Consider the following 20,390-nt stretch of genomic DNA (forward strand, 5'->3'; position numbering starts at 1 on the left):
CAGGTTGTCACCCTGGCTGGTCTGGCTCATTGGTCAGCGTGCTGGCCTTTGAACCTGCACCCAAGGGTCACAGGTTCGATGCCTGGTCAAGGACACGTGCCTGAGCTGCAGGCCTGATCCCTGCCGGGTCGGGGCGTGTGTGTCTGTGGGGGGGGGCCACCAATCAGTGTGTCTCTCTCACAAAAAAACAAGAATCAGATTGTCATTAAAGTGGCAAACTGACACCGCCTAGCCAGCAGGGACTGTCAGCTGAGTTTTGAAAGTTGAGAAGTACATCTTACGTGTTTTAACTACGGTTTCTAAATGCGTTTACCACTCCGTGCTTATTACTGTCAGCTCTGTGCATGCTGCGTCCCTCCGCCAGAACTTTGTTTCCAGATAAAAACAGACGCAGCGGTGGAGGGCAGGCGGGCTGAAGTTCAGCAGGAAGGAGGTGGGCATGGCTGGGACCTGCAGAGCGCAGCAGCCTGTTACGTGGAAGTGTGACGTGTACAGGATCTTTGCCTTTCTGTTTGCAGCCATAACTGACATTCCACCTCAAACTGCGGCGGTGCAGAATGCAGCGGCTCCAAGCCCTCCGTGGCTGCTAGTAATGAGACCTGGGGAGCACTGTAAACGGGCACTCGGTGTCCGTGTGCCTAAAGTCAGGGCACCCCCTGGGCGGCCCTATGCAGCATAAACAGAGCTCGTGCAAAAGGGCCTGTGTGCTTGCCCTCAGTGTGGGTGACATCAGCCCAAAGGCCTAGCTGAGATTCTAGGGCACAGTGGGAACTGGCGGCCCTGGGATCTTGGAGCCATGAGACTCAGCTTGGTCCCTCCTCTGACCGAGCAGTTAGCCATTTCCCTTAGGGTGGCAATGCCCATCTCCGTGCAGCTGTGAGGGGCTATGGGGCCGCCGGACTGAGGGCGGTGGCCTGGGGGTGCTGTGTCCTGTGCCTCAGCTATGGGGGGGGCTCTTCCAGGGACTCCTGTTCTCAGGGGCCTTAAAGACGGCCATGAAGGAGCAGCGGTTTTCACACACATCCCTCATAAGAAGAGACCCTCGGCTCTTGGGAAAGCAGGGAGGGATCTCTCTGGAAATGAGCCCCAGCAAGGTGCTCAGTAATCGAGAGGCCTTCTTATCAGCTCCTCCTCCTTGGAATGGAGATTTTCCTGATGGAACCTGCGTATCTCCCGTCCCGCCCCACGCTGTAGGCCCTGAGGAATGTGTCTGCAGCCTGGGAGCAGGGAGCAGGCAGCCTGCACACCGGTGCGCTCCCAGCCTGCGGGCACCGCTGTACGTCTGCACACATCCTGTGCACTGGCCAAAACCAGTGCTCTTCATTCCTCCCCAACACCCCGACCCACAGTGTCCCCACTGCCAAAGCTGCTGGCAGCCCCCTTCTCCCACGGGCCCAGGCAGAGCCTCGGTTGCATCTCAGTGTGTTCACATGTTGTGCCACCTGGAGCCTCACCAATGTCCCCTGAGGCATCAGACCCACCTTTGCCCTGGACCACTGTCCTGGGCGGTGCCCTGTTGGAGGCCCTAGGATTGCCCGGTTCCACATTGGGCTCAAACTTTCCGGGCTCAGAGCCCTTTAGTGATAATGCCAAGGTGTCCTTCCTGGGCCCACCCACGGTGTACCTGTGGGAGGGGCGGTGTGTTGGAATTTCTGCCAGTCAGCTCTGAGCTGTGGCAGAGAAGGGCTGGCTGCTGACTGTTCTCTGGCTTACAAGGTAATGGGGAGAGGTGATGTGTTTTGCATTTGTCATTGACACCTGCCATCTCCCCGTCCGCCACAGACCCTGTGGGCATCCCCTTCTTCCTCTTGCCAGCTCACAGCCCTGAGGAAGAGTCGATTCTGAACTCTCTCCAGCTAGGATGTATCAGGAGGCAGGGCCTACTGTCAGCCAAGGCCACGGTCAGTGTGAAGGCCCTCCCAGAGCACTGTCCTGTCCTATAAGGACAGGTGTCCCCGCCTGCCACTGTCCTTTGACCATGGACAAGACCTTACCCCTCAATCTTCATCACTAAACCGAGGAAGGAGGTCGGCTCTGTCACATTCTGGAGTTGGAGCCCTCTGGCGGTGTGCCCATGTGTGCTGCTGTGAGAGGATCTGGCAGTCTCATCACAGCCTCGGAGGCCCAGGTGGAAAAAGGCAGGGCCGGGTGGGTTTGGATGGGAAAGGGGTGGGCTGGGGAGGGGATTCCCAAGGAGAGCCTAGCCTTTTTCCAGGTTGTCCTGTGGGGTCAAAGCAGAGGGCTTGGGGGCCAGGTTCTGGTTGGGGCACTGTTCTTAACCACATCTCACAAATTCGGGGAGTTTGAACCTGGGTAAGAAAAAAAATAGGTCTGAATTTTCTCCCTTTAACCACAGTTGAGCATTTCCTTCCACTGTGAATGTTGGCAGCAGACCACAGTGGCGTTGGGAGGCCTGCAAGGGGCATGTTCCAGGTGGGGGAGATCCCAGAGTTACCGGCCTGCGGCTCAGCCTACAGTTGCTGGTTATCAGGTGGTAATGAAGCACAGGTGATCTTATATTCTGATATCTTTCAGTTCGTTCCCCTGTGTGTCCCGTGTGTTCTGTTTGGTGCTCTTAAAACCTGAGACGGGGTCCACAGGCTGCGCAGGACTCCCATCAAGAAGCTGAGCTCTGCCCGGAGAGCCTTCCACCTGCACCACTCCGGACCGGGGCAGCCACTCTCCCTGTCCTCCAGGAGCTCACCTGCATCCGGCTGTGAGCTCCTCGAGGCCAGAGCCCGTGTCTGCCTCTGCAACAGCGACAGCCCAGGATCTGCAGAGGGCGACGTGCCAGCCCCACACGGCCCGCCACGCGCAGGGCCCATGGACGCACCACGGAGTGTCCCAGCTCATGGGAACTTGGCTGGGTTTTCATAGTAGCTTATATGGTTCGTCAAAGCCTTCTCAACTGCTGAGGTGCAAATTCTCTGAAGTAACTTTCACTTTAATCAGAATATTGCAAACAAATGAAGAGGGAAAGCTTACCACATTCCATTCTGTGGCAGCAAGAAGGTAACTCAGTGTCACTCACATGTTGGTTTAGCCAAATGTTTTGGCTGAGTGAGGAGGTGGGGGGAGATTAGTCTGTAAAGAACATAACAGTCTGTACCCGCATCTCTGTATCATTGGCTGTAACAGATCTGCTGAGCGGATACTGTGTGTGGCCTGGTGGAGCCTGGCGGCGGCCGTGGCTCTGGTTCCCAGGGTTAGCACCTGGGAAATGGTGCAGGCACGTGGGGTGCGTCTAGTTGTTTCAGAATAAAAGGTTTCTTAAAAATTGTGGGAACCACTCCCTCTTGTTCTTCATTGTTTTTAGAAAAGGGAAAAAGTAATTTGCTGTCGTGAGTTACCCTTTTGAATTTTAATTATTGGGGTAGTAGGTCTAGTAAAAGTATAGTCTCTGACTTCGCAGGTAGAGACATGGGCTTCTACCTGTGGGACCCCTGACCCCTGGCTTCAGGGCGTAAGGAAGGGGGCTTTTCAGCTGGGATGTGTGGTTCTGGGACCAGCTTCTCTGCTCTGGGCTCCAGTCTCCAGCCTCCTGCCTGTCCCTGAGCTCTGGGCTCTGTAAGGGCTGGCTTCAGGGCAGAGACTCAAGGGTCAGCAGACAGCAGCCAAAGGCTAGGCTTACAAACACATAGCTGTGGTTAAGGCTCAGTCCCCCTAAGGGGCCTCTGGTGCCGCTCTGGGGGGAGGGGCTCCATCCAGCTCAGGCCAGAGGCTGCCCTTTGGAACTGCCTGCATCTGTAAACAGGGCTGAGCCAGCAGTGTGCCTCTCCCCAAGCCCCAGCCTCCACTGGCAGCCCCCCTTACCCACCCCCTCCCCAACTCAGGTCACTTTCCTCCTAATCTTAGCACCCTCCCCTCTGCGGCATGCTTTACAGCACATGTTTTGTTCAGGTATTTTCAACACATACCTAACCCACTGGTGCTGTGGGGTGGTTGGTTGGTGGCTTTTGCCTGGGTTTGGGGAGGTGGAGGATACAGGTGCTCCCCTGTGGAAACGCAGGCCCTGCAGCAGGCTGGCCCCCAGTCCTGGGCATCTGCTGTGATCAGCTGGCCAGCTGCCTCCCCGCCCCCGCCCTCCATGTCTCTCCCATCCAACAGTCACCAAAAGGACAGTGTGAGCTCTGGGGACAGATCAGTGGCACCACCACAAGTCCCACTCTCCTGGCTCCACCCCAGGCCTCTGTCAGAGCAGCTCACTCGCAGCCTCCACCTTCTGGTGGCATTTCTGATGGAGTGGACGCCAGACCCTGACACTTAGTGTGAGGCTCACTAAGTAAAGCTTGGTTCTGCCCGTGATGAAAGGCTCCTGGGAACAGAAAGTCTCGTCTCTGGACGGAGGCCTGTGCACCCTGCTCCAGACCCCTCCGCCAGCATCAGGGTGGTAGCCCTGGGTCCTGCTGGGGCAGGGGCTTGGCTGTAGAGCGGAGTGGCTGTGTGTGTGCATGTGTGCCCTATGTGTGGGGATTCACTCTGGAGGGTTGGAGGGTCTGGGCTGGGTGGCCTTGGGGATGGCCGTAGTCAGGAGTTTGAGTAATTATTTAAATTAGGGCTGAGCTTTAGGTCTCTCCTGCTGGAGTTACGTTTCCTTCACATCACATTTTGGAAAATAAAATGTGCCCGACCAGTGTAAGGTGTCACTCTGGCATGGAGCCAGGCAGAAGTGAGTCCACTGTGCGCTCTGGATCCTGGGCCCCGGGTGGCCTCCAGGCCTTGCTGGGGCAGGTCAGGGGAGAGGCCCCCACCCACCCATCCAGTTGTGCGCTCCACACACATCTCACCAAGGAAAACCATTTCCCTTGCCTTGAAAATCCTTGTAAGTACAAGTGGAAAATTTCGGAGGGTCCTGTGGTTTGTCCAGCTGTGCTGGTGCAGGGCCAGCTCAGTTCCCAGGCCTGTGAGCATTGTCCACCACCCTCTCTCAGTCCAGGGCTGCTTCCCCAAGTCTGACTTCAGCAGGATGGCACATCCAGGGTTCTGACCACCCTGCACGCCGGGGACAGCAGCTTCCTCCCAGTGTCCTCGGCAGGCAGCTCCTGCCCATGTGTCCAGGGCACCCAGGGCCAGGGCCCAGCCTCCTTCCCCCAGCCCTTTATCTTTGCTCTGAGAGCTCTGGGAAAGACAATGGCCCCTTTCTCTGGGCACAGAGAGCCGCTGTTGACCCTCATGGAGCCTGAGCTCCGGCCAGAGCCAGTGACTGGACGTCTGTGACGTGGGGGGTGGGTGCTGTCCCGAGACTGCAGTGCTCGGAGCCTCCCCTAGCCCTGAGGTTCAACAGGGTGCCCAGCACACACTGTAAACGGTGTGATCCAGTGAGAAGGCACGGGTGGTGAGCAGGTGCATGTTTCAGCCTGTCACCGAGTGCACTGTGTGTGTGTCGGACCGCGGTGTGGGGAGGGGCACCCACCCCCACCAAGTGAACTTGTGTGATGTCTCAGGACAAAGCCCACACTGGGCAGCCCGGAACCCCAAGGGCATGTTAATGTCTCCAAGGAAAGCCAAGGCCCTTCTGGGGCACACCTGGTGCTGTGGGCAGCCACCAGGGCTCAGACCTGGTACCCCACATGGGGGGTATGCAGCCAGGTGCACCTCTTCTCTGTACCCCTTGGCCCGTGGTTACTGGCAGGTGTGGATGCTGACCTGAGCCCACCTGTGTGCTGCATATGCCCGAGGCAGGCGGGCCATCAGTGTGAAGTGAATCACAAACGGGTCCACAAAGGCTGGGAGGAGAGCTTGGGGTGGGAGCCCCTACCCTAATCACCCTGCAGTTCTGCCTCCTCTGCTGCCCACCCCCAGAGCTCTTCTGAGAACGAGTCTGACCCATAGGGATCTGTGGGGAGGACACAGCAGTGTATCCGGGCCAGTGAGGTCCACCCCTTCCTGCCCTGCCTGGCTTTCTTAAGGCTCTTCCACCCTCTCCCCCCAGCCCAGGCCAGGCCATGCCCTTTTCTAGTCCCTGCTGTGGCCCTGCCCTGCCCCTCCAGCCTCCTTCCTGTGCCCCCTCCCAGCTGTCGCTGAGCCCGCAGAGCACACAGGGAGTCCTCAGGGAGCGGGGCAGGGCTCCTGTCTCGATGACCAGGTCCCTTCCGCCTCCGAAACAGCAGCCAGCATCCTGCAGGGTCCGGGGCTGGTGGCAGGGGCCATGTCCTGGGACAGCTGGGGCCCTGGGAAGGTGCCCCGTCATGGGGCGGGAGCTCCCCACCCATCCCACCTCCCAACCTGCCCACCTTCCTTAGGGTCAGTGTTAAAGCCCAGGCCATCCCTGTGCCCTGACCTTTCGTCAAGACCTCGGCCAGGCTGCAGGACGGTTTGCCTGCTCTTCTCACTGCCCTTTTTGTGGGGCCTGCCCAGCCAGCCCACTGTGGCCTCCCATGCTCATCACCACACTGCTGTCCTGGACCTGGCACCCCCCTCAAACACAAATGCCCTCAGAGCCCCTGCTGCCCCGTCCTCTGGGCTTCTCTGTCCCGCAGTGGCTGTCTGCACGCATGGCACATGCCGTGGCCACCATGCCCAAGACAGGAGGCCCATCTGGAGGCGCCTCCGGGCCCGAGGCCTGAGCCCCTCGCTAAGGGCCTGGTCTGTGAGCCCTGTGCTAAGGGTGGAGGTCGCGTGTGCCTCCTGTTGAGGCTGCTATCCCTGCGGCCCTCACGCTGCTCAATTCCAGCTGGCTTTCCAGGAGGAGGGAGGACCTGGGCAGAGCTGGGGTTTTGTTTTGACTTAAGAGATTCCAGAAGGAGCGGGGTGCTGAGTGGGAACACAGAGGTTGTCAAGGGGTTGGCATTTTATGAGGGACCTGCTGGGGCACATGGGAGATGGGGCAGAGGAAGGGGGGAGCCAGAAGTCCGCTCTGCTCTGCTTTGCTCTGCTTTGCTCTGCTTTGCTCTGCTTTGCGGCCATTGTCCTGCTGTCCACCGCCTGCGAGCTCCTGCCTGGGGAAAGGTTGCATCGGGAGGCCGCAGCCCTGTCTGTCAGAGGGGACAGCCAGCGGCCACCAGCGTGTTCTCCCAGCCCAGGGATGGGTGGGCACAGGGGCACCTCCTACTATCCTCAGTCCAAGGGGCTCATGTCAGAAGGGTTTGGGAAATCCGGGTGGAAGGAACACGGGACCCCAGAGCCAGTCTGCTCCCGGGGAAGGTTCTGCAGGCCTCAGACTGGGGCTTCCCACAGAGCCCGGAGTGTGGGTTCTACAGTCAGTCGGCTCTTGACGGTCTGGGGTGGTCAGAGCTATAGCGGGCTCTGGGCCCAGTCCCCCAGAGCACAGAAGTCAGCAGCCCCTTCCCCGCCAACCTCCCTCGAGTCCTGGGTGAGGGCAGGGCTGGGAGCAGGGAGGTGCAGCTTCCCGAAACCCTAACGGGGGCACTCGCTTGCCTTTCAGAGAGAAAGAGCGTGCTCGGACCCTGAGCTGTCCCCAGAGCTGTCCCTGGAGCAGAAGAGGGTCCTAGAGAGGAAGCTGAAGAAGGAACAGAAGAAGGCGGAGAGGAAGCGGCTGCGGGAGGCAGGCGTGGCCCTGGCCCCAGCCCAGCCCCTGCCTGCCAAGCGCTCGGGCGCCCAGCTGGCCCTGGACTACCTCTGTAGGTAAGAGGCTGCGCCCCACGGCCTCTGGTCCTCTGGGAGGATGGTGCTGGTGCTGGCCCACCCTGGCCTGGGCCTGCTCTGTGGCGGACCCCTGAAGTGCCCCTGGTCCCAGGCACACAGGGCCTGCGTTCTTGGGCAGCTCTCGCCAGCAGCTGGGCCTGCAGTGGACGTGTGGAGTGACTCGCCCTCCCACCCGGGCCTTTGGCCCCTCTGCTCCATGTCCTCACCCTCAGGCTGAGAGGGGCCCCCCCAGAACCCCCGCAGACAGCCAGAGAGAGAGCACCCAGGCCAGTTGGTGCAGACAAACCCTCCTGCTCCTTCTGCCTGGAACCTGAAATGTCATGTCCTTGCTCTTCCAGCTGGGCCCAGAAGCACGAGGACTGGAGATTTCAGAAGACGCGGCAGACCTGGCTGCTGCTGCACATGTACGACAAAGACCAGGTGTGTGCTCCGGGGGTGGGGATGGGGGGTCTCCCAGCCCTGCCTGCACTGTGCTCCGGGGGGGTTGGGGGAGGGCCTCCCAGCCCTGCCTGCACCGCCCTTCCAGTCTCTCTGTCCTGGGAGCCCAGTTAAAATAGAACTGGGACGGGGGCTGGCCTCCAGACCCAACTCCCTGCACCCGTCTCAGTGTCTGGGGCCCAGGGACAGTTGACTGGCTGATCCTAGTGGGTTAGGGATCTACACACCTGATGGCTCAGTTTTTGACTTAAGATGAAATTCGTGAACCACAACATCTACCATTTTAAGTTTTAATTTTTTTATTTTTATTATTTCTATTTTTTTAAATACATTTTTATTGATTTCAGAGAGGGGAAAGGAGAGAGAGAGAGAGAGAGAGAGAGCGATAGAAACATCAATGATGAGAGAGTCATTGATCGGCTGCCTCCTGCACGCCCCCGACTGGGGGTCGAGCCCACAACCCGGGCATGTGCCCTGACCGGGAATCGCACCCCTATCACCTGAATCCTAGGTCGACGCTCAACCTCTGAGCCACACCCAGCTGGGCAAGTTTTTATTTTGATGATGCCAGTTTATCTGTTTTTTATAGTTGCTTGTGTTTCTGGTGTCATATCTAAGAAATTGGTGCCTGACCCAAGCTCACAGGCTTTTCCTGTGTCCTGAGAACTTTATAGTTCCAGCTCTTACTCAAGTTCAGCTTTATGTGGTCTGAGGTAGGGGTCCAGCTTCGTGCCTCTCTACGTGGGCGTCCAGTTGTGGGAAACAGTGGGCTGTCGATATGAGAGTTTGTTTCTGGGCCCTCTGTCCTGTTCCATGGTTGGTCGGTCTGTCTGTCCGTCCATCTGTCATGCCCGGGCCACCCGGTCTCCATGGCTGTAACTTTGCGGTAGTTTTGAAACCGAGGAGTGTGCCATGTTTTAGGTGGACCTGCAGTACATGTTCATACACTTGTAGAAGCAACCGGCCTGGCCATTCTGGGCCTGGGGACGGGCAGGGTGAGCTCGCATCCTTGGGTCCAGGTGTCATTCATCTCCAGCACATCTGTCTCCTTAAGACAAATCTACTTAGTGAGTTACTGGCATTTCAAGGGGGCCTGAAAAAGGGTAGCCACCAGCCTCTTTAACCCCAGTTAAAATTGGGGAGGAGATAGCCCAGGGATAGAGGACTGCCTCACCACCACCACCCCCAGCCTGTCCAGAGCAAGGGACAGAGTGGGCACAGGCCAGGCTTAGGTTCCTGTGCAGATGCTGACTGGCCATCTAGGCCCTCAGTCTGTGGTGGGCATAGCAGTGGACCTGAGACCAGCTGCAGGGCCAGGGGTCCCACGCTGCAGGCATCTTGGTTCTCCATGGCTCCATGTCCACACCCACCTGCCACCCCCTGGCTGCTAACCAGCTCCTGTCCCCTCCCATGCAGGTTCCCGATGAGCACTTCTCTACCCTGCTGGCGTACCTGGAGGGGCTGAAGGGCCAGGCCCGTGAGCTGACTGTGCAGAAGGCTGAGGCCCTGATGCAGGAGCTGGACGAGGCAGGCGCCAGCAGCCCAGACTGCCCCCTGCTGGAGAAAACCCAGCGCGTCCGACAGGTGCTGCAGCTGCTCTCCTAGGGTGCCCGGTCTCGAGGGCCCCTTCCTGCCAGGGCAGCCCTGCCACTGACTGCCTCCTTCCAGTGGGTGTGCTGGGGAGCCCAGCGAGGAACAGCAGGGTTACTATCAGGCCTGAGGCTGCCAGGTGCTATGTCCCATTCCTCTGGCACCAGACCCCTGGAAGGACACCTCTCTCCTGACCCTCCTTGGCCAGGGAGGTTTATAGATGATGGCGGGTTCCATCCCTTTACAGCAGGATGAGGCCACTGAAATAGCCTGGAGATGCCAGGCCTGTGCCAGCCACCCTCGGGCCCTGGAAGTTGCTTGTTGAGGGAAATGCCTGTTTTTCTGCCCAGGGGTCTTAGAGATTGGCAGAGTCGCTCCCGCCAGCTGCTGTCCATCAGTGTTCGGCTAAGGGGGGCACCCCAGGTTTGGGCCCCGCGCATCAGTCTGGTGGCCCCTCCCATGCAAGCCACGTGTTTCCTGGCCCCGGCCTACCCTCTCGAGCCTCCGGGGCTGTGGCCGTCCACCTCTCACCTCCCTGCTCAGGTCAAGCGTGGCCTCACTGCCCGCCTGCAGGGAAACTGGCTGTGTTTTCAATAAAAGCAGCCCTGCTGGCCATGGCTTTCATCCCGTGTGGTTCATCCCCACTTGCTTGGAGGTTGGGAGGGGCATTTTCTGAGGGGGAGAGTGTGTGTGCAGCCACGAAGCTGTCCCTGCCGTGGCCTCCCCAGGACACACCCAGGTGGGCTGCCGGCTGACCCTCCGCAGGCCGACCGCTCGCAGTGGCAGCAGTGCCCACGCGTGGCCCTCCCGCGGCTGCCCAGCCCGGAAACACCTGCCGCTGTCTGCACAGAGGGCACCTGCTTCCCTTGTCCCCAGAGGAGGGCATGCACCAGACCCTGGGGGCCGCAGGGCCCCGCGCGCCGAGCTCCAGAGGCTGCGTTCGGGGGTGAGTTGGGAGGAGCCTCGGGCAGCTGGGGCCTGGGCCACCTCCACGCAGCTGGTCCTTCAGGACCCAGGCGAGGTCCCTTTAGCACTTGCCCGGCTGGTCTTTGGTGCCCCAGCCTGGAACATGGTCAGCTCGTGGCCTGGGAGGAGGCAGCAGCAGCACTCAGACCTCCGGGGGATGGGCAGAGGACGCAGCTGCTGCCTGGCACTCAGGACGCGCCTCGGGGTGTTGCCTCAAAGCGGCGTCCCAGCCTTGGCTGTGCCTCAGCCTTGATTACCCTGTGTTGCGGGGCCCTTCTGAGTGGTGAGGCTAGGACCCCGAGGAGGGGTGACCCCAGCTCAGGAGGGGCCACATGTCCCTAGGGGGCTGGCAGGTCCCTTGCTGACCACTGGGGCCTTGGCTTCTACTCACCTGCAGCCCACAGCCCTGAACTGAGGGTCATACCACCTCCTCCCATCCAACACCCGGGTCTTGGCGGCTTCCCCACCGTGCTGTGTTGCAACCCAAGGGGCTCGTCCTCTGCTCATCGGTGCAGCTCAAATCCTGATCATACACACTCACGAGCATGCGCACGCTCACATGGTCACATGCACAAACACTCCAGGCGTGGAGCTAGAGGGGCTTGAGGACAGGCAGCCACTGAACCGGGTCCCTGCCAGGATGTGCTCTCCAGCTCCTCATGTTTGCCCTTCAGGTAGCTGGCGGCAGCTCCTCTGGGGTCTCCATCAGCGGGTGGTTGTCTTCCCTGGGAGTCCTGGGTGCTGAGGCCACAGCCTGTTTGTGTGTCCTGGAGAGTTTGCTCACAGTTTGGGGGCTGTGGTTTTGGTTTTCATGGACTTGGGAGGCACCTGTGGTGTAGCTGGAGCCAACGGTAGGTCTGGGGCACCAAGAGCCACCTCCAGCCTCGAAGGTCCTCCCCTCAAGGCCGAGAGGCAGGGTTGCCGAGCACAGACATTCAGAGCCCGTCTGCCCAGCATCTCGGTCCTGCATCCGGCCTGTCTGGCCCCTCCTGACCCACAGCGTCAAGGCCATGGGGGGCCGGCCACATCTGCATCTGGTGGGGACCAGACCGAGTCCATGCTGAGGAGTGGCCTGCAGTCGAGTCCCGTCTGTGGCTGTCGGGCACCCCACATCCCAGTCTCCATGGTGATGAGTGACGTGGAAGGAAGCCCGACAGCTGCCACCCTTCGTTTTTATTGTTTTTCACACGTGAGGACGGGGCGTCGATGCTGCCTAGTGTGGGGGCCTAGCTGCACCCGTTTCTTCACAGGGGAAATGGGGTGAAAGGTCACAGTCGGGCTCAGTGGGGCCCAGGGCAGTGGGTCAGGCAGACTTTGAGGAAAGGTTGTACCAATGGGCCATGGGGGAAGCAGGGCAGGAAAGGGCTGGTAAGGTCCTGGTGCTGACAGAGGCAACGGCTGAAACCCAGGAGCCTGGGGCAGGAGGGACAGATGAAAAGAGACCAGGGGCCCTGGCTGCCTGGGGAGAGATGAGGGAAGTGGTCGATACTGGGGTGCGGGGGCCTGGAAGATGGCCTGCCTCCATGGGTCTCCTGGGGGCTCGTCTCCAGCCCTAAGGACAGAGCTGCCTGGGCCCGCAGTCACTCTCAAACGGGGCTGTGGTGAGGCCAGGGGCTCGGTGAGGGACCATCTGTCCACAGGCTGCGAGCCAGGGGCAGTGACCCATACCCTCCCTGGGCCCTGGGAGTTTGTCCAAAGCACAGGCCACACCTGCCTCGGTCAGTGCCCCTGGGGCCTGGGCACTGCACACAGGGCTTGGGCTGGTGGCCTCATGGTGAAGGCCGGGGCGGGAACAGTGTCCAGGCTGGCGGGGCCAAGGCCAGGCGGGGGCAGCAGGCGGAAGCTCTGCAGGAGACCAGCAAACAGCAGGAACAGCTCTGTCCTGGCCAGGCTCTCGCCCACGCAGACGCGGCGGCCTGTGGGGAAACCGAGGCACAGAGCTGGCCGGTGGGGGTGATGGGAGGGCAAGGGAGGGCAATCAGAGAGCAAAGCCTGGAGTGGCCTGAACGCAGGTCGGCGCCCAGCTCCGAGCAGACCGTAGGGTATGGGAGTTGGGGAAGTCCCGAGCCTGAGCCCCAAGGCCCCCAGGGGGGTCTGCATACCCGCAGAGAAGGGCAGGAAAGCCTCCCGCTTCACAAAGTGCCCGTCGGCGTCCAGGAAGTGTCCCGGGTTGAACTGGTCTGGTGTCTCCCACTGCGTTTTGTCCAGGAGCACGGAGCTCAGCAGAGGGACCACGGGTGTGCCCTGTGGGTGGGGCAGCAGGAGGCTCAGCTGAGGCACCCTGTCCACCTGGGCTGGCCCCAGACAGGAGCACGGAGAGAGGGTCCCCAAGGAGGACGGGAAGATGGGCGAGGCCCCTCAGCCCCTGCCCGGTGGAGGCTCGCTTCAGCGTGGAAGCCTCCCCTCGCACACGTGAGCCCATTGCACAGGTGAAGCCCCTGCTGGCCCCAGGCCCCAGGCCCCAGGTTTGCTGCTCTGAAGCCCCTCTCCTGCCTACAAGTGGGAGCCCTGGCTTCAGGCACCCAAGAGTCCCCCAACCCCAAGGGGTAGTGGAAAGAGCGAGTGAGGGTCTGGGCTGGGCTCAGGGTTGTGGATGAGGCCTGGCCGTCCCACCTTGGGGAGCAGGTAGCCGCCCAGCCGGGTGTCGGTAGCCGTGCACCGGGGCACATGGGGCAGGAGGGTGATGAACCTCTGCACCTCGTGCAGCACAGCATTTGTGTAGGGCAGCGACCGCTGGTCCTCCGGCCGGGGTGGCCGCCCGGGCCCCAGCACACGGTCCAGCTCCTCCTGCACCCGGGCTGCGGGCAAGAGGGTCGGCGCCAGTGTCCGGCGAGCCTCCCTCCCCTGGCCCCTAGGGACCCCCACCCACTGGGGGCTGGGACAAGTGAGCTGTGTGGCCTGCACACCCACCCTGCACACTTGGGTGGCGGCCCATCAGGAGGGCCGCCCACTGCAGCGTGGACGAGGTGGTCTCCGTGCCAGCCATGACCATGTCCAGGACACAGGCCACCACGTTGGCCTCGGCAAACAAGCCATCGGGGTCCCTCCCCTGCAGAGGCGGGTGGGGCAGGGCTCAGTGGGAGGTGGGCCCCATGGGCCCCCCACCAGCCCTGGGCTCAAGAAAAGGGGCAGAAGACAGACTTGGCGGGAAGGGCAGAGCCAGGATCCTCTGAGCACTTGGCCCGTTCCAGCTCACCTCACCCTCCCAGCCACCCCCTGAGGCAGAACTGGGAAACCCCACTTCACAGGTGAGTTGACTGAGGTTCAGAGAGGCCTCCAGCCAGGAGATGGAGGAACACGTGCAGGAATAGGTGAGTCCACCCTGCACGGGGCCCCCGGATTTCCCCAGGCCTCTGAGGTGGTGGGGTGGGTCTCGCCCACACCTGGCCTTGCTGGATCAGGGCATCCATGTAGCTGTGCACGGGGCCTCCCCTGGGCCTGGGGGGCAGCCGCGCCTCCAGGAGGGTCCTCAGGATGGCCCGCACCTCCTCGATCTTTCTCAGGACAGGCCGGTGCAGCTGGAGGAGGGCCCCGAGCCGGGGGTAGATGTTGAACAGCTGGAGGTGGGGTGAGACAGCAGGGTGGAGGGTGAGGGCTCAGGCTCCACAGCTGCGCCAGGCGAGGGATGGCTCCATCCTTCAGGTGTGTGCATTTGTCCTGGCTGGAAGGGGGACTGGTGCCACCTGTGGCCACAAGAGGGCGCCGGGCACGGGGCACTGGGCCCCACAGCCCCGCCCGGTGGGACCAGCAGCCTGGGGAAACCTGTCCCAGGGCAGGAAGGAGGGGCCTGTGCCAAGGAGCACACCTGGGAGCTTAGTGCCGGTGGCTGTGGTCACGCCCCGCTCTCCACCCACCAAAGCCGGTGGAAGGGAGAGGTTGCCCTTGGAAATAACTGAGTCAGCTGCCATTAAAAAAGGGAAGGATTCCGCCCAGCCCCTGGGAATGGGCCCCCGGTCAGCATGCAGTCTGTGCTCGCGAGATGCCCGCCCAGGCTGCACCTGCGCAGCTGGTACCTGGGAGCATGACTGGACCCTGGGAACAAATTGTGCGGCTGTGAGGAGCAAGTGCCGGGGTGGAAGGAGGCTAGACGGCCCTGCTGCCCCGGGAGCTACAGGCTTCCATCCCCCCGAGGCTCCCTGGTGGTCCTGGGTCGGCCCGGCCTTCTTAGGGGCCAAGTCCACCCGCCCAGGGGCGCAGAGGCCCCTCACCTGCTCCCCTGACCAGACTTAGGGCTTAGACTCACTGTCCCAGCCCTGCGCAGGCCGTGGCCTTGTCACCTCCTGACACTGGTCGGAGGAGTGGGGTGGAAAGTACCTGTGAGCTATGGCCCCTGTGAACAGGTGACGTACAGACCAGGCTCTCATGAGCTACGGTCAGAGACGGTGCTCAGAGCTGCAAACGTGGACGTGCCAGGTTTGGGGAAAGAATGACATGCACACAATCGTGGGCGTTCTTAGGGTCAGGACTTGTGATTCGTGTGCCTGAAGATCCCTGGGTGGTGCAGGTGGGGGGCCTGCAGGCACGGAGGCCCAGATCCTGCCCACCGCTCTGAGCAGGTGAGTCTCTTGCTGATGGGAAGGTGTGGGGAGGGGAGATGAGGACCCTTGCCCTAGACCCCCAGCTTCCTGGGTAGCACAGTGCCCTGGCCTGGGCTGGCACAGCCACGGGTGTGGGCAACGGGACCGGCAGGAGTCCTGCGCTGCCTCTCTAGGCGAGCTCACCTCTCCTGGCTGGTGGCCACTGGGCCCCTCCCCGCCTGTCTCAGGCTGGCACTGAGCTCCCTGCCCCGCCCCCAGGTGTGGAGCAGCAACCTCTCACCTGCAGGCCCGGAGTCCCCAAGAGGACCATGACTTCATCAATGAGGCCCAGCAGGGACACAAACACAGGGTCCTGGTAGTCAAACCGCTGGCCGAAGAGGAGCGTGAAGGTGATGTTGGAGGGAGCCCAGCCGAGCAGGGCCAGGGGGAAGGGCCGTCCTGGGGTGGGAGATAGGCCTCAGTGGGGAGGGGCTGGGGGAAGGGCGTGTCCCCAGCCCTCGCTCACCTCCGAACTGGTCCAGCTGCCCCAGGAGGCACCTCAGCTCCTGCAGGATCTTGTTGGCCATGGGCCCCCTCCCCACACCCAGGCCATGGAGGGTGCGCACGGTGAACTGGCGGGCGGCCTTCCATTGAGGCCCGGAGGAGAAGAAGATGCCTGTGGGCCAACATGGGGGGGGGAGCGAGCCCAGGAGATGCAGGCGGGCAGCTCACTCTGGTCCCCAGCCTGTCCCCCAGGAGCTGGCCTTGGCTTCCCCTCCTGGTGTGCTGTGTACCAACCACCCCCACTCTGCCTGCCACATGGACACCCTGTCCTTCCCCAGAGCAGAGCTGGTGACTGCCCCTCCCCATCTGAGGGGACCCCCTCCCCCCCCAAACCTACCCCTGCCTCCCTGGATGAGCTGGAAGATGGCAATGGGGGGCCGGTCGGCCAGCTCCTGCCCCGTGCCCACCAGGGCCTCCCTCACCGCCTCGTAGCCAGTCAGCACCACTGTCTTCTGGCGTCCAAAGTGGACAGTGAACACGGGCCCATACTGTTCTGAGAGCTGGGGGGGGGGGCATATGAGCAAAGGCCCAGGAGCCACAGAGCAGGAGCAGGGTCGGGGGTGGAGTCCAGGGCACCCCTCCAGGAAGGTGGGCATTGCCTTTGGTGCTGGGTGTGGCTGTCCTGGGTTTTCTTTCCAGGGGAACACTCCAGGGGGCAGGATTGGAGGGCCGTGTGCTAGGGTGGCCGTGCCAGGAGACCAGGGCCTACACAGGAGCAGTCCCCCAGGTCCCCCAGGCCCCCCCCTTGCAGGGCCTGCCTGCAGGTCCCACTCTGACCTCCCCTGGCCAACGTGAGGGCACAGAATGGAGCCAGCAAGCGCTGGCCTTGGGGGCCTCTGTGCCTGTCCCCACAGCATCCCCGCCGAGGGTGAGGAGGGCTGCCATCTTCCCACCGCAGCTGGGGCTTGGGCCTCGGCCCGCGCTCCAGTCCACTGCCCGCTCTGCCCCCTGCATGCCGGATGGCAGCCTCCGGGACCCAGAACCCTGGTACCTGCAGCCTGGTGGGCAGCTGCTTCAGTCCAGGTCGCTTTGTGGGCGATAGCGGCCCCCTCCTCCCCGCCCAGCTGCAGTCTCCATCCCAGGCAGGAGGAGCCACAGCCAGCAGGCACCCCAGCTGCCCCTCTGCTGGGCAGGTGGGCAGCACCTGTGTGTGCTGGTCCTGTTGTTGCTACGTGGTGCCACTCCCTAGAGCACCTGCCCCTCCCCTCCACTGCCCCGAACCTGGCCCTTCTTCAGGGTCTTCTCAAATGCTGCTTCTTCCAGGAAGTCCTCCTGGCTCCCTGCTCCTTGGATGGCTCATCTCTGTCAGTGTGGGTGGTGTCTTCCTTCTCCCCAAGACAGGGTGGACATTGGGCCCCTGTGTCCCCTGCCAGGCCAGCGCACAGTTGGACCACGAACCTCCTGACTCACAGGGGTCCCGGAAAACTAAGGCTCTGCTTCCTCAGATGAGAGCGGGTGCCACAGCAGCTGCAGGATGCCCACCCCTCTTACCTCCATCAGTGAGCGCTCCTGCTGGGACACCCGCAGCAAATGCAGGTTCCCGATGAGGGGCAGAGGACGTGGGCCAGGGGGCCAGCATGGGGCTGGGGAGGGGGCTCGGGGGCGGGGGCAGAGCAGAGCCCAGATCCCCAGGAGCCCCAGGAGCCCCAGGAGTCCCAGGAGCAGCAGGGCCATGAGGACAGCGGCAGTGGGGCCCCAGCTCCCTCCCTGGGCCCACCGTCCCGCCCTGTGCCTTATAGGCCTCCGAGAGGGCGTGCCAGCACCCCACCCACCCCACCACCCCGAGAATGTGGAACAAGCAGTTTGCAGGGGACAGCCAGGCTGCTTAAAGCGACAGGCGTGTGTGGAATGTGGGGTCGAGTCTGTTCAGGGAGCGGGCCCGTGGCGTCTGGGGGCAGGTGTCCTGTGTTTGAGGCATCCCACTACGCGGCCAGAGAGGACCCCTGGTGGCCCGTCTGCCCCTCCTGGCCAGTCTCGGTCCTCTGCCTCAATCTCCCCGTCAGAACCAGGACTCCTAGGACTCAGGGACCCGGCCCAGCTCAGGGGAGGAGCCCGCCCTCCCCATGCTGAGCCTTCTCCACAGGACCCCATGGGTGTGAGTTCTGTGGGCCTCTCTCAAACCCACCACCTCCTGTGTCCACCCAGCTCCTGTCTGATGGGCCAGTGGGAGGTACCAGGTGTGGAGACCCCGGCTGGCCCTCGAGGGTCTCCGCACAGCAGACGCCTCAAATCCCAGGGCCTCAGTGTATCCCCCCATCGAGGCTCTGACGTGAGCTCGCCCTGGTGGCTTTATCAGCACTGTCACCTGGGGCAGGAGGCACCAGCCTGCACCAGGACAGAGTGGAACTGACCGCCAGAGAGGCCCACCCCACAGCCAGGGCCGGGCGGGGCAGGGCCGCTGGGTGACAGGTGGCTGGGTTTACAAGCCCGAGCCCTCGCCTGTCTGTGCCATACTCCTGTCTCCCTCACCTTGGTGGCCGGACTGGCGGGGAGGAGGCTCCACTTTGGAAAAGAGCTGGGAGGGGCGGGAAGGCTGTTGGCACCAGAACTGGCTGGGCCTGCTTCACACCACCTGCCCCGACATGAGGCAGCTGGAGCCCCATCTCCACAGCCTGGGCCCCTCACCATGGGGCTGGTCCCCTGGGGTGCCTCCATGCCCCTGCAAAACCCTTGCCCACTCCCAGCCTGACTTGCACACCTCCAGGGATGGAGTGCTCACTACTGAGCAAGCGGCCTGTCCTACCGCACAGCTGTGGGATGCAGAGGGAGAGGACAGCTCTCTTAACTGCTGGGTCTTCAAGTCCAGTTCCCAGGCTGCTACTGGGTGTGCAGGCTGGGGGCCCTGTCTGTCCAGGGAAGTTCAGTTAATTTGGCAGCTTTTATTGAGCACCTGTGAATGCAAGGCTCAGCCAGGAGATAGGGCAATGGGAACAGGTGGTGCAGGGATCCTAAAAGGGCCTATATAGCAGTGACTTTGCCACCGAAAACCCCTTGGGCACGACTGGGGACACCAGGAGGCACGAAGGATGAGGATCCTCAGAGGCTCCACCTTGGAGCTGAGTCACAGGATTATCCCAGAGGGAACGGCCTGTGCAAGGCCTGGAGTGTGAGAAGCAGGGGCTGGGACGGGGGCTGCCGGGCAGGGGGCCCTCAGCCCTGAATGTGCCTGGTGGGAGCTGCACTGGGGGGGGGGCGCTGCAGGCAAGGAACTCCGGGTCCTGGGGTGGGGGGCTCGGTCCTGCACTGCCTCCTCCTTCAGGTAGGTGAAGCTTGGGCACCTGCGGCCGTGCTGGGCTTGAGGTCCAGGTCTTGGTGCAGCCCCTGGGGCACATGTGAAGGTGAGGGGACTTCTCGGAGCCACCCACTGAGCCAGTTCCTGGCCCCGCCTCTACTGATGGAGCCAAGCTTGCACAGACGGCCTAGCAGGGTGGCCCCCATCTCACAGAGGAGGAATCGGGGCCCAGAGAGGTGCTGGGCACGCTGGCAGGTAAGGGGGTCAGGGTGGGGCCCCCAGGGCACCCACCTCGGGTCTCAGGATTGACCACTCTGACCACTGCTCTGTGAGAGGTCACACCTATGACCCGAGTCTTGGGGTCATGCAGCTCTGTCACTTCAGGGGACCCTTGAGTCAGCCCAGGTCGAGAGCTGGGGGAAGTGGGAGGGGAGGGGCTCTACAGCAGTCTGTGGGATGCGGGGGTGGGGAGCTCCTGCCCAGCTGCCCCCAAGGTCCATCCCTCAGGAAAGTCCTGACGCCAGATGGGCCCTTCCAGAGCCCCTGGCCCCTCTGGGGCAGCTGAGGTCGGGGGTCGTCGAGTTGGTCTGCCTGGGTGTAGCTGGGCCGAGACCTGCGGGCCAGGCCTTGGGGAAGCCCCTCCGGAGGCCCAGGTGGCCTGTCCAGCAGCACCCCCAGTGCTCCTCCGCCGAGGCCTCAAGTAACAACCCTAATACCCCGTCCCACCCCCCTCCCTTCCTCAGCCCAGCTTCCAGGAAGCGCTGCTGCCCCCTTTGCTCCCCTCTGGGAAAGGGTCCAGTCCAGGCTCCCAGGGACCCCAGGCCCACACCGTGCAAGTGTCCTGGGGCCGCAGCAACCAACCGCCACCAACTGAGTTGAGAACAGCAGAAACTCATCCGGTCCTTGAGGCTGAGAGTGGGTCCCATGGGTGTGGGCAGAGCTGGGCCCGAGAGGCCCTGGGAGGACCCTTCTGTGGCCCTGGCTCCCGGAGGCCGGCATTCCTCCGTGTCCCCCCACGTCAGGGTGTCGGGGCCCCTCCATGTCTGCGCCCCTCCTCCTCTGTCTCGGGTAAGGACCCCTGTCTGGATGTAGGCCCACCCTCACCCAGGATGCCCTGCCTGGGGCCCCTCACCTGCGTTACCTCTGCGAAGACCAGGTGGGCATGACGCTGGCCGGCTCCTCTGGGCACCATCCCCACCCACACAGGTACCAGGCGCGCCAGCGGAGGGGGCCAGGTCTCCCCGGGCCTTCGGAGAGGGGAGCGCCCACCTCGTGTGCCCCTTGCACCCAGTCCGCGCAGCAAACAGCACGTGCCCCGCGGGGGAAGTGGGCGCCTCCCTCCCGCATCCATCCCGCTTGGGGTCAGGCCTTGCTGCTGGAACCGCTGCTGAAACCCCCGTGTGTGCATTTCCTCGCGCGCAGTCACAAGGATGCTGCAAAATAAGACCCTAGAGACGGGACCCCTGGCCGGGGGGCTG

The 20,390-nt window shown here is 62.5% G+C and overlaps 2 protein-coding genes across 8 annotated transcripts in view; one reads left to right on the top strand and one right to left on the bottom strand.

The window, feature by feature from the left end:
- The window catches only part of CHLSN (cholesin), a 72,157-nt gene extending 61,900 nt beyond the window's left edge, over positions 1–10,257 (top strand). For 4 of the 5 annotated variants that reach the window (XM_081133906.1, XM_081133905.1, XM_081133909.1 and 1 more), the window contains 3 exons: positions 7,385–7,584; positions 7,944–8,025; positions 9,460–10,257. In XM_081133906.1, coding sequence (XP_080990032.1) covers positions 7,385–7,584; positions 7,944–8,025; positions 9,460–9,648 — 471 coding nt within the window. In that variant the 3' untranslated portion in view covers positions 9,649–10,257. Of the gene's footprint in view, positions 1–2,394; positions 2,509–7,384; positions 7,585–7,943; positions 8,026–9,459 lie in introns of those variants that run through there. The other variant, XM_081133907.1, reaches the window with a different exon arrangement.
- A 972-nt stretch (positions 10,258–11,229) lies between these two features.
- Positions 11,230–17,354, bottom strand: CYP2W1 (cytochrome P450 family 2 subfamily W member 1; the record flags this gene model as incomplete). Of its 3 annotated transcripts, none has more annotated exons than XM_081135147.1 (9): positions 11,230–12,515; positions 12,702–12,843; positions 13,213–13,386; positions 13,510–13,648; positions 13,983–14,156; positions 15,418–15,575; positions 15,643–15,792; positions 16,018–16,180; positions 17,172–17,354. In XM_081135147.1, the coding sequence occupies 9 exons, from the start codon at positions 17,352–17,354 to the stop codon at positions 12,152–12,154; spliced, it is 1,647 nt and encodes a 548-aa protein (XP_080991273.1). In that variant the 3' UTR covers positions 11,230–12,151. The 3 variants fall into 3 exon arrangements, with proteins under 3 accessions (XP_080991273.1, XP_080991274.1, XP_080991275.1); XM_081135148.1 differs by having other exon boundaries at positions 13,213–13,397; XM_081135149.1 differs by lacking the exon at positions 13,213–13,386.
- Between the last annotated feature and the right edge of the window lie 3,036 nt (positions 17,355–20,390).

The sequence above is a fragment of the Miniopterus schreibersii genome, assembly GCF_964146895.1.
Source record: "Miniopterus schreibersii genome assembly, chromosome: 4".
NCBI classification, from domain to species: domain Eukaryota; kingdom Metazoa; phylum Chordata; class Mammalia; order Chiroptera; family Miniopteridae; genus Miniopterus; species Miniopterus schreibersii.